This window comes from Naegleria gruberi (assembly GCF_000004985.1).
Source record: "Naegleria gruberi genomic scaffold NAEGRscaffold_17, whole genome shotgun sequence".
NCBI classification, from domain to species: domain Eukaryota; phylum Heterolobosea; class Eutetramitea; order Acrasida; family Naegleriidae; genus Naegleria; species Naegleria gruberi.
Window position 1 is genome coordinate 90,063 of NW_003163310.1, and position 15,230 is coordinate 105,292.

The window sequence follows — 15,230 nt, forward strand, 5'->3', positions numbered from 1 at the left end:
AAAATTTTAATGTTTTCCATTGGAAACTGGTGGAGGAGTGGCAGCTTTCTTTGGATGCTTTCTCTTTTTGGTAACGTGATGACGTTTCTTATTGACCTTCTTTGGTTTCTTATGATTCTTTGGTTTACTCTTTTCATTGTAAGTATCAAAATTGTCTTCCTTAACTGAAGAACAAACTCTCTTTCTCTTGGCACAGACAGTCTTTTGAGCAAAATGTTGACACTTGGCCTTACCACCTCCAAATGCAAACTTGACACAAACTTGTTGACCTTCACTCTTCTTGACACATTTCTTGACATGTCTTTGCTTGACACATCTCTTTGGAAGATTTTCATGTTGTGTACAGAATGAAACTGTCTTGTAAGAGGCACAGTATGGAACTTGTTTCTTCTTTAAACAACATCTAATCTTCTTGAATTGATCACATTGCTTTTCCTTAGTCCATCTAACACAATACTTGACACGTTTTTGTTTCTTACATTTTGGAGGAAGATAAGTATCAGCTGGAATGTAACCATCAGTCTTTGGAGCTGGTTGAGCACAGAATTGAGTATATCCAGTCTATTTTTGAGAAATTATTGTAATTTGAAAAATTGTAAATCAAAAACTTACCTTCTTACAGAACTTGACATTTTCATACTTTTCACAAGTCAATTTCTTTGAGAATTCATCACAAATCTTGTGACATTCTTGGTGACAAACCTTTCTGAATACCTTTGGTGGTGCATATGGATCAACTTGCTTTCCCTTAGTTGGCTTGGTTGACTTGGCATTATGTGGAACATACAAATCAGATTGCTTAACTTCTTCCCACTTGCATTTCTTTTCACATTTCTTACCAAATTTACTACAATATCTATCAGTCTTATAATGAACACATCTCTTCTTGTAATTACATTCCAATTTTGGAATATAAGAGTACAAATCACATCTGGCATATGGATCTGGTTTCTTTTGTTGAGGAGTATAATTATCTAAACAGATATCACGATGAGCCCATTCTAAACATTTACCATTTTCTCCATTGTGGACACAACTCTTCTTGAATTCTTCCTTTTCACAGACAGTCAAGTAGTGTTTCTTGGCACATTCTTGTCTGGTTCCGTGGGCAATACAGATGGTGGATGGACCTTCGTATTTGTCACAATAGGTTTCACGTTTATATTCTAAACATTTGCCCTTGCCGATTGTCTTGTGTTGGATACACTTTTTGGTGGCTCCTTCCCAATTGTAATCGGTACATTTGCCCTTGATAGATGAATATTTGATACACTTGTTGTAACAGTATTTATCACCTTGTTTCTTGTAGGAATCGGTTGGTTTCTTATTCTTGTGGATTTTCTTAATAACCTTTGGAGGAACTACAGGTGGTGCTGGATGAGGAGCTGTTGCTGGTGTTGCTGCAGTTGGATTTGAAAGAACAAGAGCTGCACAAACACTCAACAATAGAATACAAGCTATACTAATGGTTTGGATTAGTTTCATATTTTTTAATGATGGAATTGAATTGTTGCTGTTGGAGGCATATTAATGGTTTTGTGAATGCATGTCACATGTTTATTCTTTTTTGGGATGATACATTCTCTTGATAATACTCCTAAAAAGTAACGAAAATTAATAAAGTGCATTTTGGAATCATTCCAAATATTGAAGGATCGGTTGATTCAATTTAGGATCATGATTGGATATTTACAAGCTGTGTGCTAAAGAGTTTTCAGTGATTTACGATAAATCGTGCTAACCTGTTATCCTCAATAACTCTTTCCGAGGAACTCATTAGTAATAAGGAAGGATCAAAAGAGAGGTTGACATTAGTGACGAGAGTATCCTTGTTTGATTCCTTTTCCAAATGTCCTTCCAAAAGAGTGTCTAAAATATGGATTGGATGTGAATGTTCATAGTCCAGTTCATTTCTGTGCAGGAATAACCTATCAAGGACGTCTCTATTGAAGATTGTTCCATAAATTGAAACGTCCCTAGATGGATCAACTTCTGAATATATTCAAAATGAAATTAAACTATTAGAAATGTTTGAAAACATACCTTGAGGCATTTCAATTGGTTGTCTAGTAAATGATGTATTAACACTAGTACAAATAGATGTAGTTGCCAGTTGATTTTCATCTTCATAATCTTCCTTAACCTTCTTTTGAGATGGTGTTTTCTTTGTTCCTGGAGGTCTTCCTCTCTTCTTCCTTGGAAGGTCTTCATTCTTTTTAGAGTTTGGAGTTTCAATTTGTTGTGTGAATTTTGAAGGTGTGACAATACGATCATCCTCTCTCAAAGGTTTTGTTTGTCTCTTCACTGGAGTTGTTACAGTGGCATGAGATGAAGAGGCTGTAGCACCACTTGCTGATGAAGAAGCCACTTGAGGGTTTGTTGATTTGTGTAGAGATCTAAGTTTTGTCTTTTTTGGTTTGGATTCATCCTCTCTTACTGTTTTGATAGGAATTGGAATAAGCATTGAAGAAGGAGGTTTTGGAGCATCGTGATGATGACTAACAATTACAGAAGGAATGGAAGAGGAAGGCTTACTTTGAGCAGCTCCGCTACTGAAAATTTGAAGTGATGTAGAAGTGCCTGTAGAATTGCTTCCAAAATCCATGAGAGGAGGTGGAGGAGGTTGTTGTGGTTGTTGAAGATTACAATTGCCATTCATCATGACACTATTATTCATATTCTCTGGTGAGGTAAAGAAGGAAGCAAATTCAATAAAAACCTTAGCATCTTCATCAATGATTTTAGGCTTTTCCAATAATGAAGATGAATTTAACACCTCCATAGAAGATGATCTAACAATACTACCACTACTACTTTCACCAATAGCACTGCTCTTCTTATGAGTGGAACCATCCTCCTCATCAAGCCTTAATTCCCTCCTCGATTCATCCTCGCTATCAGAACTCTCATAATTGTGCAAACTTTCCCGCTCGACTTGTTTCATTTTTTTATTGTTGAATATTTAATAGTAGACTTTCATCTTGAAGGCTAACAATTTTCATCTTCATCAAGTGTGTAAATTTTTCAATAGGAACAGAATTAATTACCCTATTTATCATCATCCAGCATTATCACATGAATTTAAAATTGGATTAAAAAATGAAAAAACTTGTCCGATGCATTCATCATCATTATAAAATAATTAGTAATAGTGGTGGTGTTGATGGCATTGTTCCAATTACATGTATTAGTAATCAATTAGTGGGAGGCTATAGTACAAGTCATGTGGCTCTTTTGTTGAGGAATTTAAATTCTCGAATAATTAATGTTAGGAATTTTAGTTCTAATTCAATTGTCGTTGTTGCTGCAGAGGATTCACAATTATTAGTAAATAATAATAAGAATAATATTATCGGAACGGAGAAGGTATTACACGATCAAAATTTGACTGCTAAGAATGATTTGTTTAATTTCATTCCGAATATGAAAACCAAAAAGGAAAAACCAAGAGCAACCATTTCTCGATCTGCTGATGATTATTTACTCGTAATGCAATCAATACTTTCTATAAAAAATCAATCGGAGGAAAAGATTGATAGATCTAAACATGCCATTCCTTCTTCACTGATCTTTTTAATTGATGGAACCAAGTATAAAGTGAGATGGTGGTTGAGTATGTTAACATCATTTGGAGAACTGGAAAATAGAGAGATTATGGAATTATTGTCAGATGTATTGTTGAATAGATTATTTGTTTATCCTGAAAAACGAAATGAAGTATTGGCTAAATGGTATGGCATAACGAATATGGAACAAGCAGAAACAATGAATTTAGAAAATATCCACGATACTGAAATAGATAATGGAAAGAGTGAAATTATTTCACTTTCAGATATTGTCAAGTTTTACAAATCATTCCAAGTGTATGGCTCTGAAGAGGTGGAGAAGAATTTCGTTACAGAACTGAGAATGGTTTGTAAATCTCAGCTCATTGCAAATTATTGTAATCTCAAAGATTTGGAAATGATTAGACAAGTTTTTCAATCTGTTAGAGAAGAGGAAGGAGAACCTTCAATTCAAATCTATAATCAAATGATGTCAGCCCTTGCTAATCTCTCCTCCAATGCAACTGAAGATGCCAAATCCATCATCCAAGAAATTGAAAGTCTCTACTCTGAAATTGAATCACCAAGTACTCAATGTATTCACACCATGTTACATACCTATGCAAAGTTTGGCATGTATGTCCAAATGGAAGAATTGGCCAAAAAATTAGAAGATAAGAACTCTTATACCTACTCCATTCTGTTATATGGATATACTGTTGGTAAACGATTTTCAAAAGCTTTAGAAGTGTACAGTACTATAGCCGAGCCAAGACCAGAACATATTCGTTTGGTTGTTTCTCTCCTCTTAGAAGTTGGACTGGATATTCAAGGTGAGAGACTTATTCAATCCCTACCAGAATCCGTTCACAAATTGAGATTGACTAATGAATTGATGGATCTCTACACTAAATCTGGTGATTTTGAATCAGTCATTAGGTTGTTCCATTCACTGAATGAACCAGATTGTTACAGTCTTGGAATTGTAATGAATGCATATGTGAGGCAGAATAATGTGGAAACATCCCTCAATTTATTTCAAAAGTATTGTGTAGAGGGAAATATTGCACCAAATAGTATTATTTATAATTTATTATTGCATGGAATTGCACTTCAAGGAGATTTTGAAAAACTGGAAAAATTCTTTCATCAAATTCCAAAGGCACTCGTTGACTGTAAAACCATTGTAACAATGTTATCAGCGTATCAGAAGAAGAGAGATTATAGAAAAACTGAACAAATTTATAGAAACTATGCTGCCATTCTCAAAGATTCAATGTATGCCACTACTCTCATGATCAAGTGCTATGCCTCTCTGGGGAAGATTCACAAAGCAGAACAACTTTACGAGTCAGTTAAAAAGCCAGATCTAGTGTTGTGTAATATCATGTTGGACTCGTATGCCAAGATTGGTGACATGACAAAGGCATATAATTTATTTTTAGGAATGTACAAGAGAGACATAGTTTCCTATAATACTATTTTGAAAGGATATTCTGTAAAAGGAGCTCTGCATAATGCAGAAGTAATTTTCAATAGAATTGATGATCCTGATTCTCAATCCTATCTCATCATGTTAAACACTTATGCTGAACATGGTAGCACAGAGAATGTAGAAACCTTTTTCAAAACGATACCAAAGAAATTCAAGAATTCATACATTTATACATGTATGATGAAAATTTATTCCAAGCTTAATAAGGTGGAAAGAGTGAAATTTTATTATGGACTTGTTGGAGCCAATAATTTCCATGCTGATCACTTAATGTTGAATACATTTTTAAAGAATGAGGATTTTGAATCAATGAGACAATTAGAAAGTAAGATGAGAGAAAAATACACCAAGTATGATGTTCATTCTAGGGCAATTTTTGATTTATACAAACAAGTACCAGGTTTTAAATTTAAACAATAATTAAATAATGAACTGAGATTAAACTAATTTATTATAACATCAGGAAGTCCGTAACAAACTGTTGCTGATCCAATAAGGGAAGGTAATTTACATGTTTCTCTTGCCTCAGTAAGAACTTCACAAATTGATTGGTTTTGATTATTGACAAGCCACTTCTCTAACATGTACTCTGTGAGTCTATCAATGTCCTTATCTGTTACATCCCAAAGATTAGCAATAACAAATGGTGAACCAGCCAACAAGAAACTCAAAATGGTGCCATTTGGTTCATAATTACCATACTCTTTCAATCTTCCACTACTACATCCCATCAATAGTATTGGACAACATTTCAATAGTCTCCTTATCTTGTGTGGATTGTAGTATCTTTCTCCAGTTCCGTGGCCTATATAAATCATCAAATCACTATCAGATAATACTTGATAGAGGGTATCCTCAGAGGGAGGTGCATTTCCAATAATACCTTTCCAATTAGTGTGACTTTCAAAGAATGGTTTGAATCTTTCCTCTGAAGAAGCCAAATCTCCACTTGGATTCAAAAGATAATAGACATTATCTCGTTTGATTTCTCCATTCACCTCTGTCATTCTATTCAAATGATAGTAGAGAAGTAAAAGGCTTGGCATTCTGGAGGTTGGATAACCTCTAATTGTTGGCATTGACTCGAGTGGAAGTTGTTGAATCAGCTTATCCAAACAAAATACTAAATGTTTTCTCTTAATCTTTTGCTTTTCAATCCTGGTACAGTGTCTGAATAATAGATTGTCCTTTTTCTTGTCACTCTCTGAGAAGGCCTGTAGGAAGGTGGTATAGAAAATATTTTGAATTGAAGACACAATCGAAGCATCACAATCAACATTGCCCAAAATGAAATACTTGATACATTCCTCCACATCTGACTCTTCCTTGAAGGAAGAGAAGGATTTCAATAATAATTTAGCCATTCTAGGATCAAATGTAAAGTCAACCATTCCTCCTACATCTTTCAATTTTTCAATCAGAAATTCAGTTTTAGCTTCCAAAATTTCATCAAACTCACTCATTAAACGAGGGACAAGTAATAACTTGATTGGTCCGAAGAGTAGGTCCTCAATATATTTGACCAAGGTAGCAAGCTTTTCATCGAGATCCTTTCTAGTTTTCCACCAAGAGGATTTGTCAGTAATGGTGAAAGACTCCTTACTTAGGATTTGCAGGTGGTCAAAGGAGAGTAAAACCTTATGGAGAATGTTACTGTCATTTCCAAACAATGCCTGATAGGAACGCCAATTCGAGTATGAGCTTAAACTACTGGAAGTGAGCTGAGATCCTGAATCAGAAGATTTTTGATACTGTAATTGAGTTTGTTTGATGGCAGACTCACTGAATAACCTGTTAAGTTTGGAGAATGACTCTGTATTTCTAACAAGTGGAATTGGCATGACAATACAATCATCATCACCTCCACTATGATTATTCATAACTGTCACTACCAGATTTGAATAATCTGTAATAAATATTATTTAGTAAATTAAAAAAAAAGAATAAATATACATACCATCGGTAATGCAAATGTTACAAACACTAATATTGGAAGGCAAAATCGAAATTAAATTATCCATAAAACTCTTTTTTGTTGTCAGATCCTTCAAGTCTAACATGAATGTAAATTGCAACTCATTCGTTATTGACAATCTTCTCATCATTTTTTCCACTCCCTTATTATCTGTCATGTCATCCATACTTCCAATACTTTGCATTCCATTATTATTCATTGAATTGAAATAGTCCAATAAATCTTGTAAGGTATGCTTCAATCTAATACCCATAGACATGGAGCTTAGGAATGCATAGTCCCTCTCTTCACTATTATTTGTAAAGGTTGTCTCGGAGGTAGTGTTCATGTGAGCCAAAATACGCTTCTTCAACGGTATTGGAACATCATTCCAAGCCAAACCAAAGTTAGATCTAAACTCATAGTTTAACTTGTTATTTCCACTGAGTGCATTACAATAATACTTGACCCATAGTGAATCTTCCTCAGTCTTTTCATTGCTTGCATTCAAATCAACCACCTTCGACAGTCTCTCAAGTATTTGTTTGGCTCCTTGTTCATCATTCCTTTTAAGTAGGAGTATCACTTTTTGTAAATCGATACCCATTTCATTCTTATTTGAAATGCTATTGAGGAGTGTCTCTGCCTCTTCATCCTTATTTTGCATCAAGAGCATCGTACTCTCCAAGAGTAAGAATTCATGAGCAAACTTGTTAATAATATTATGTGTAGCACTGGTGTTATCACTTAAAAGTGCTTTTACAATCTGTACAATATATTCTACATCTTCAAAATCGTGTCTATTCAACTTCAGTCTAGCAAGATGGTATAAATATGATAGAGTAAAACTCAAACATTTTACGAGAATTGAAAATCTCAAACCCTGTCTAATACAAGTCTCACATGAAGAAAAGTTGCCTCTCACTTCATGTATTCTAATCATTTGCTGATAATGAAGTAAAGAAATACACGAATGATCAAAGTGGTGAGCCAATGAGAAGGAAGTTTTCAAATCACTCTTGGTAGCCTTCTTTGTTATTGACTCTATGACTTTAGCTTCAGACCTCTTTTCCTTTTCCAACATACCTCTCATTTTCATACTCTTAATGAGATGTTGATAGGCCACTTGGACGTCATACTTCATTGCTGCCTTGCAATTAATGTAGCTATATTTAGATATTGAGGCAGCATCCTCAGTTGATAATTCCAAAATCTTACCAGTTATTTCATTAGATAGTTGCATAAAGCTGTCATCCTCGGGCTTGCAACAAAATCTCCTCCGATATTCAAATTCTTGGAAGGAATCCAATTTTTCTCTCTTGATAAACTGTTTATCGTTCATATGTAAAGCATGATCATTGAGAATGGAAAGTATTGTTTGGTATTGTTTCAAATAGTCGGCATCCACATTAGAGGGAATAGGCTTTGAGAAAATCCTTCTAAAATTGAGAATGACATCATCCATTCCATAAACCATACAGAATCTAATTACAGTTCCAATCAGATAGAAAATGTAAATAATATCCCTCTTGTTAAGATGTGCAAACAAATCAGTAACATCCAGATTAAATCTCAAATTTCTTGTAAGTGATTCTATTGATTGTAAATGACCATTGAAAACAGTTTTCAGCACCTTGCTAAATATTTCCTTATTTTTCATATTGAGAGTTTCATTACTATTATTCACTGAGAGCAAGTCTTCGATATTCGAAGGATTCCTCTCCAAATATCTCATACATGAAACAAATGTTGTAATGATATTGGTAATGAAAGGAATGATAGTTTGGGTGAGAGTATCGTTACCATTGACTATGGTGGTACCTAGCATTGAACTCACCTCTTCCAATTCTTTCAAAACTTGAGAATCGGAAACAGGTTGAGTTCCAGAGTATGAGTGTAAAAAGAGAAGAATTCTCTTGACCTTGTAGAGAATAATATCTGATGAATTGGGTGATACTTTCTCTAAATATTCTCCCAGTCGTTGTAATACTAGAATATTTTCCTTGAAGAGTATATCCTGACAATTAGTATCCTCTATTGCTTTTAATTCCAATTTGAGAAAAGGTATTTGATGAACTTCATAGGCCTCCTCTTTGATGGCTTCTACTATTGTAAAAATTGGTTGTTCTTGTGGAGATTTGTGTGCTTTTGTTTTGCAGTTAATATAACTCTGGAAAAGAAATAAAAGTTTAGCCTCGTTGAAAGTTCCCGTCGAAACATTTTGCCGAATTAACTTGATGAAACCCTTCTGAATTTCCATAAAATCGGCATTTGGTAGTTTGTATTTCGATCTCAAAAGTAGTTCGAATGTTTTCAGCAAGTGATCGGAGGCTACTTTAAATTTATCAGCAAATTTCTCAGGTATTGGAGTGCTGAGTACTTTTTGAAAGAGTTGTTTACCTTCCTCCAAACTCTTGACAGCCTGCTCGAAATTGTTTGCTTGGTAGGCAGAGAGACCTTTGTTATACTCTTCAATGCCCTTCTTATAGAGGTCGATGAGTGCTTGCATTTTTTTTCTTTTTTTTTTTAACTGGTAATATTGGCGGGAACTTTCATCACGTTTTATTCAAATTAATTTCGTCACTTTTATTAATATTAATTTCATCACGTTTTATTAATAATATTAATTTACTTGGTGATGGTGCCACGTACATGAATCCAACCAATGATGATAAAAATTCCCACATACGTAACAACTTTTACAATATTTTCAAATAATTAAAGGTTTTAATAATATTTTAATTTTGTACAAGTGAATTTTACATTGAATTATCTATTCATGATTTTGGTGACTGTTGGTCCTTGATTCTTAGTTCTATTTTCAATATCGTTTTGTTCCTTGATTGACATTAAAATTTCTTCCTTATTTGTTTCTAAAACTAAACCTCCAATAACAATTTCTTCCAAAATATAATGTACTTTATCAGAGTGGAAAATCAAATCTAATTCACAAACATTTTCAAAGCATTTATCCAAAGTCTCAACAAAAACTTGGATAAGATCTAAAATTCCTAATTCGCTTTCATTTTGATCCACAGCAAATATAAAGTACAATGTAGCATAATGTCTATAGATGAGTTTGGTATCCTTTCCCCAAATAGCACCTCCTTCCAAGAAGTTGCAAACATTATCCGGTCTTCTCACTACCAATGAGTAACATTCACGAACAGCTTGTTGTTGTTTTTCGAATGGGACTTGTTCAAAGAACTTGGAAAGACGAGCTTTACCGTGATTATTCACAACAAGGATACCTTTAATCATTTTTTATATTTTTAAAAAGATTTTTTATTATTATTGTTTGATGATGAAAGCTTCCACCTCCTTTCTATTTGATGATAATGATAACAACTGCTTGCCTAGGAGTTTTAATTCTGTATTATTAATTAATGCTAATGAGACCTCACATTAAAATCTAGTTGTTGTTTTGTTTTATCACAATGACAAATATGACGGCAGTTAAAACCCGCCAAAACATAAAACTCACCGTTAACAAATTCAAAAAACCAATTTAAAAAAAATGACGAACATTACCTCTGATAAAACCAAGGTACACTTCTTCAGAGATGAATTTATGGAAGGAAGATTTAGAAGACCAGAACCTTTTCTAACTGTTGACTATAATTCACAGACCAATCGACTTGTTACAGCAGGTATTCAAACCGATATTAAAGTTTGGGAAATTTCCTACTCTGACGATGATGTCATGTTCAAGCTTGTTGCTGTGATGAATCCAATCTATGACAGTGCCAAGGTTGTCAATATTGCTAGATGGAGTCCTTGTGGTAATTATATTGCTACAGGATGTGGTAGAGGTGCTGTTATTATTTGGAAAAAGAAGGGTCTAATTGATCAAGGCTCACAACAGAAAAAGGCTGCTGCTTTGAATATTCAAGATGATGAAACAGATCTATCCTTCTTGGAAAGTGAAGTCAAGCCAACTGAAGAATGGATTATTGTAAAGAGATTTGGTGGCGAAGAAGGAGAAGATGTTTGGGATTTGAATTGGTCACCTCCACTCATTGATCATAAAACTGGAAAGACAACCTACTTGTTGGCAACTACATCCATGGATAGAAGACTCAAAGTTTATCAACCATTGGAAACTTATGATATTTTGCATGAATATATTTCTGATGTCCACTCATCGATTGGTGGTGTGGCTTGGGATCCTCTAGGTTATTATTTGGCCATTCAATTGAGTGCTGCTAAAAAGTCGATACTGTTTGGGTTGAATCAAGAAAAATTCTCAATTCTAGGTCCAAGAAGTCAACAATCATCAAATACTGCTGGTGAATCTAAGAAAAAGAAGAAGGGAGCTCCAGTCTTTGAAAAGGTTGGAACTATCAAGAAGAGTGCTAAGGATAATAAGGAATTATTCCAAGGAGATAATCATACCATTCAGTACAGATCTACAGTGTTGAATAGTGTTAGAAGATTGTCCTTCTCTCCAGATGGTACCTTCTTATTCACAACAGCAGGTTTATCCAACTCTTTACACATGTTCTATAGAAATATATGGAAGAAGCCAGTCAAGTGTATTGCTGGCCTGACTTCCACTTGTCCAGTTGTTAGATTCTCACCAATTCTTTACAAATCCATTGCTGAAAAATCAATGCTGCCTTATAGAATGATGGCTTGTGCCTCCTCGAAGGATGAAATTATTATTTTCGATACCGAGTCCAATAATGTATTATACAGAGCTCAGAAATTATTCACACAAACAATTACCGATGTTGCTTGGAGCAATGACGGCAATGTTCTCTTTATTTCATCACAAGAAGGGTTGATGGGTATTATTCGATTTGATTCAACTGAACTGGGAGAAAAGTACGATTTACTCTCAGTCATTACTGAAATGCAAAACAACAGCAGCTCAACAACTGAAACTAATTCAACAACACCTCTCTCACCTCTCCAAACTCACATCTCAAAGATTGGAGAACTCATCTCTCAGAGTGGTAAATCACTTCAAAAGATTATCCAATCCAATTCAGAGGCACCAAAGGAAGTAGAACAAGTGAATGTTCTTGTTCCTAAGAGAAAGAATGTTGTAACAACACTTGGTGCAACAACAACAACTTCATCTACAGCAGCAATTATTAATATTGAATAAACAATTACTAAGTTATTTATCTAATTCTAAACATGTCATCATAAAAACCTTCGGATCACATTAAATAATAAATATTTAAAAATTCCTTCACTACTTCAACAAAATAAATGTGATGAAGAATAAAATTATTCAACTTCAAAAAAAATATGACAAAATTCTCATCACTGAAAAACGCAATTCCTCGTAAAACCAAGAAGGAACGTTCCCAACCAAAATGGCGTAGGGATTTGGGTTATGGTACATTGGAAAAACACAAGGATTATAAAGTGAGATCCCGAAAGGCCCATCAAATTGAGGAACAAAAAAAGTTATTACACGAACAAATCAAGAATAAGAATGAAGATGAATACTTTATCGATATGGCACACGCCACAAAAACCGATACAGGAACAACAGTTATTGAAAAGATTCCAACAATGAAGAAGAAAAAGGAAGCCTTGAATAATTTAAAAAAAACAAAGAAGGAACAACGATTGTTTGTACAACAAAATGCGGAAAAGAATTTGAATTTACTCAGAATGAAATTACAAATTATAAATAATAATATTGAAAAACTGAGAAGAGGACTTGGATTTTTGGAAGTTGCTTCCAAGTCTGATAAGAAAATTAAGCATAAAGTATTTTTGAAGAGTAAGGAAGAGCTGGAAACTTTCGATCCTGTGGAATATTTCGATACTGATCCTTTACTGCTCAATCAAACTCATAACAGAGTGAAACGAAAGACTTTGGCTGAACAATCTGTTCAAGCATATGCACCAAACGCAGGTATTGATGCTTACACTACACCAGCAACTGATAATGCCACACTTGCAGAATATAAAAAGTTGGAAAAGTTAATTTCCAAGAGAGAAGTTATTGAAAAGACAATTAATGATATTGAAGTAGCTCTCCAATTAACACTCTCATCAGACAAGGTTGAAAAGATTGAAAGAGACAAATCAACTGAAAGAAAGAATCTTAAAGGTGACTATTCTGATGTAAAGACTGTTCAATTCAAGAAGGAAAGAAAAAGATAAATTATTTATTAATTCACTTTCAAAATTTTTCATCAAAATTGGAAGCTTAGTTCAATTTGTGATTTTTGAACTGTGTAACACTTGCAGTAATTTGAGTTGTTGGTTCTCTTACAAGTTAGAGCCAAGTACACTGAGCGGGTTGACATGAAACCAAAATTATTGAATTATTCCTTCTTCTTTTTAGCTACTCTTGGTGGTTCAGACTTTTCTTCTGGCTCACTATCTTCGTCTTTCTTGTCACTCTTTTCTGACTTGTTTCTCTTTACAGTTCTCTTACGTTTCTTTTCTCCATCGGCTGATGATGAGGATGACTTTTTCTTCTTCTTTTCTTCGCCAGTTGTTGTGGAAGAGCTTGGAGCACTGGATGAGCTTGCTTCGGAAGGTTTTGATGAAGAGCCTTCCTTTGAAGATGTTGCAAGGGAGGCACTGCTTGAAGATGGTCTAATTGACTCAATTTCTGGAACTAAGGCCTTTAACTTTTTAATGACATCTGTCTTTGAAGGCCAAATGCTACGCAATTCCTTGATAAATTGGTCTAGCTCCTTTCTCTTATCGAGATGTTCCTCAACTGGCTTACCCTTGTTATGGCTATCGACATACTCAAAGGTTTTGTTAATAATTTGCTTAATAAGCTCGTTGGTTTCTTGAGAGAGTGAAAGTCTCATGTTTGCCTCCTTTCTAAATTTATCTCGAAGAGTTTCATAAACAGTGGCAGAATAAGTAAGGGTTGTCTCATTCAATTTGTTGGCAACTTCCCTAAAGAGGGCCTCTTTGAGTGCAGTCTTCAAGGTGGAAATCTCTGCTGGATAAGCAACTTGCTCATGCTCATTGACGAGTGACTTCATTCGATCCTTGATTGTCTTTGGACCAAAGTTAAGTGGTGGAATTTTTCTCAACCTTTTGAGAAGTGTATTTGGTACACCCTTCTTGAAATGCTTCAAACGAGCAAGAGCCAACTTTTTAATTCCTTCATTGAGTTCTGGAGGAATGGTCTTGTAGGATTTAGAAGAGTCAAACCCGAGTGATTTAGAGAGTTCTTCGAGCTCAGTGATTGCTTCTTCAATTTCTTCATGGAATTTAGAATTCTTTTGATCATCTCCACCAAGAGTATCATCTTCATCACTGGATGATTCATCGGAATCTTCTTCAGAATCTTCATCATCATAGAATGTGTGCTTTTCTAATTGTTGAGCTTCTTGGTGTGGAATCATTGGGAAATCAGTAGCAATTACATCATATTCTGTATCATCAATGAATGAATCCTCACTATCATAATCGAATCTTCTCTTTTCTTCCTCCTTCTTCTTCTTAGTGCTTTTACTACTACCTCTTTCTGGAAGAGTGAGAGAATATTTGAGTTGTCTTTCTCTCTTTGTAATGTTGTGAATCACATCATTCAAACGATTTGCATGAGAGTTTGTCTCGGACAATAATTCCCAATCCAATTCGTCAGGATCAATCTCACCTCTATCGGATTGTGTTAATAATCCAGTAGTAAGAATGGTATTGGTCTTTAATTTTTCTCTTCTCTGTTTGTCTTTTTCTTGTTCTGATGGTTGTGGTTGTGTTGGAGCACTTTCCGATTCGAAAACATATTCCTCCTCTTCGTCATTATTGCTGGCCAAGAAACCAAAACCTATCGTAGATGATGAAGATGCTTCATTGTTATTATCACTTGTGGTAGTAGCATTTGTTTCTGTTGGTAATTTAGATGGTTCCTCATCCTCCATCATTTCACCCTCCGATTCCTCATCATCATCAACTACCTTTTTAGCTTTTCGTTTGGGTGTTGAAACTCTTTTTCCAGAGGTTTTTTCAATAAACTTCTTTGCATCCCGTAAAAGTTTCTTAAAATTGATTACAGTTGTAGGATATTTGTCAGCGAGTGGATCTTCATAACTATCAAAATCGATGGGTGTAATGGGAATGTAGAATCTCAGAGATGGTTTTGCAGCAGGTTGAGTATTGTCCATTTTTTTATTTTAATTTTTAAATTTATTTACCAACAATTAGACTTCCCGCCAATTTTCATATGATTATTCAGAACAATGCCAATTTTATTGGAATAGTAAAAAGAAAAATGATATTGACCTCATATCGAGTATTC

The 15,230-nt window shown here is 34.5% G+C and overlaps 8 protein-coding genes across 8 annotated transcripts; 3 read left to right on the forward strand and 5 right to left on the reverse strand.

Annotated features, from left to right (window-relative positions):
* Nucleotides 1–6: 6 nt before the first annotated feature.
* Nucleotides 7–1,485, reverse strand: NAEGRDRAFT_66117 (uncharacterized protein; the record flags this gene model as incomplete). The annotated part of the gene is made up of 2 exons (XM_002678557.1): nucleotides 7–561; nucleotides 613–1,485. 2 exons carry the CDS (start codon nucleotides 1,483–1,485, stop codon nucleotides 7–9), a joined length of 1,428 nt encoding a protein of 475 aa, XP_002678603.1.
* Nucleotides 1,486–1,714: 229 nt separating this feature from the next.
* On the reverse strand, nucleotides 1,715–2,944 carry NAEGRDRAFT_66118 (uncharacterized protein; the record flags this gene model as incomplete). Its single annotated transcript, XM_002678558.1, has 2 exons — nucleotides 1,715–1,989; nucleotides 2,044–2,944. The coding sequence occupies 2 exons, from the start codon at nucleotides 2,942–2,944 to the stop codon at nucleotides 1,715–1,717; spliced, it is 1,176 nt and encodes a 391-aa protein (XP_002678604.1).
* Nucleotides 2,945–3,099: 155 nt separating this feature from the next.
* NAEGRDRAFT_66119 (uncharacterized protein) lies at nucleotides 3,100–5,460 on the forward strand (the record flags this gene model as incomplete). The annotated part of the gene is made up of 1 exon (XM_002678446.1): nucleotides 3,100–5,460. The coding sequence occupies one exon, from the start codon at nucleotides 3,100–3,102 to the stop codon at nucleotides 5,458–5,460; it is 2,361 nt and encodes a 786-aa protein (XP_002678492.1).
* Nucleotides 5,461–5,760: 300 nt separating this feature from the next.
* On the reverse strand, nucleotides 5,761–9,503 carry NAEGRDRAFT_66120 (uncharacterized protein; the record flags this gene model as incomplete). The annotated part of the gene is made up of 3 exons (XM_002678559.1): nucleotides 5,761–5,845; nucleotides 6,124–6,946; nucleotides 6,998–9,503. The coding sequence occupies 3 exons, from the start codon at nucleotides 9,501–9,503 to the stop codon at nucleotides 5,761–5,763; spliced, it is 3,414 nt and encodes a 1,137-aa protein (XP_002678605.1).
* Nucleotides 9,504–9,763: 260 nt separating this feature from the next.
* On the reverse strand, nucleotides 9,764–10,255 carry NAEGRDRAFT_60520 (uncharacterized protein; the record flags this gene model as incomplete). Its single annotated transcript, XM_002678560.1, has 1 exon — nucleotides 9,764–10,255. One exon carries the CDS (start codon nucleotides 10,253–10,255, stop codon nucleotides 9,764–9,766), a length of 492 nt encoding a protein of 163 aa, XP_002678606.1.
* A 256-nt stretch (nucleotides 10,256–10,511) lies between these two features.
* NAEGRDRAFT_48131 (uncharacterized protein) lies at nucleotides 10,512–12,107 on the forward strand (the record flags this gene model as incomplete). Its single annotated transcript, XM_002678447.1, has 1 exon — nucleotides 10,512–12,107. The coding sequence occupies one exon, from the start codon at nucleotides 10,512–10,514 to the stop codon at nucleotides 12,105–12,107; it is 1,596 nt and encodes a 531-aa protein (XP_002678493.1).
* Nucleotides 12,108–12,253: 146 nt separating this feature from the next.
* Nucleotides 12,254–13,123, forward strand: NAEGRDRAFT_79283 (U3 small nucleolar RNA-associated protein 11; the record flags this gene model as incomplete). Its single annotated transcript, XM_002678448.1, has 1 exon — nucleotides 12,254–13,123. One exon carries the CDS (start codon nucleotides 12,254–12,256, stop codon nucleotides 13,121–13,123), a length of 870 nt encoding a protein of 289 aa, XP_002678494.1.
* A 164-nt stretch (nucleotides 13,124–13,287) lies between these two features.
* NAEGRDRAFT_48133 (uncharacterized protein) lies at nucleotides 13,288–15,096 on the reverse strand (the record flags this gene model as incomplete). Its single annotated transcript, XM_002678561.1, has 1 exon — nucleotides 13,288–15,096. One exon carries the CDS (start codon nucleotides 15,094–15,096, stop codon nucleotides 13,288–13,290), a length of 1,809 nt encoding a protein of 602 aa, XP_002678607.1.
* Nucleotides 15,097–15,230: the final 134 nt, after the last annotated feature.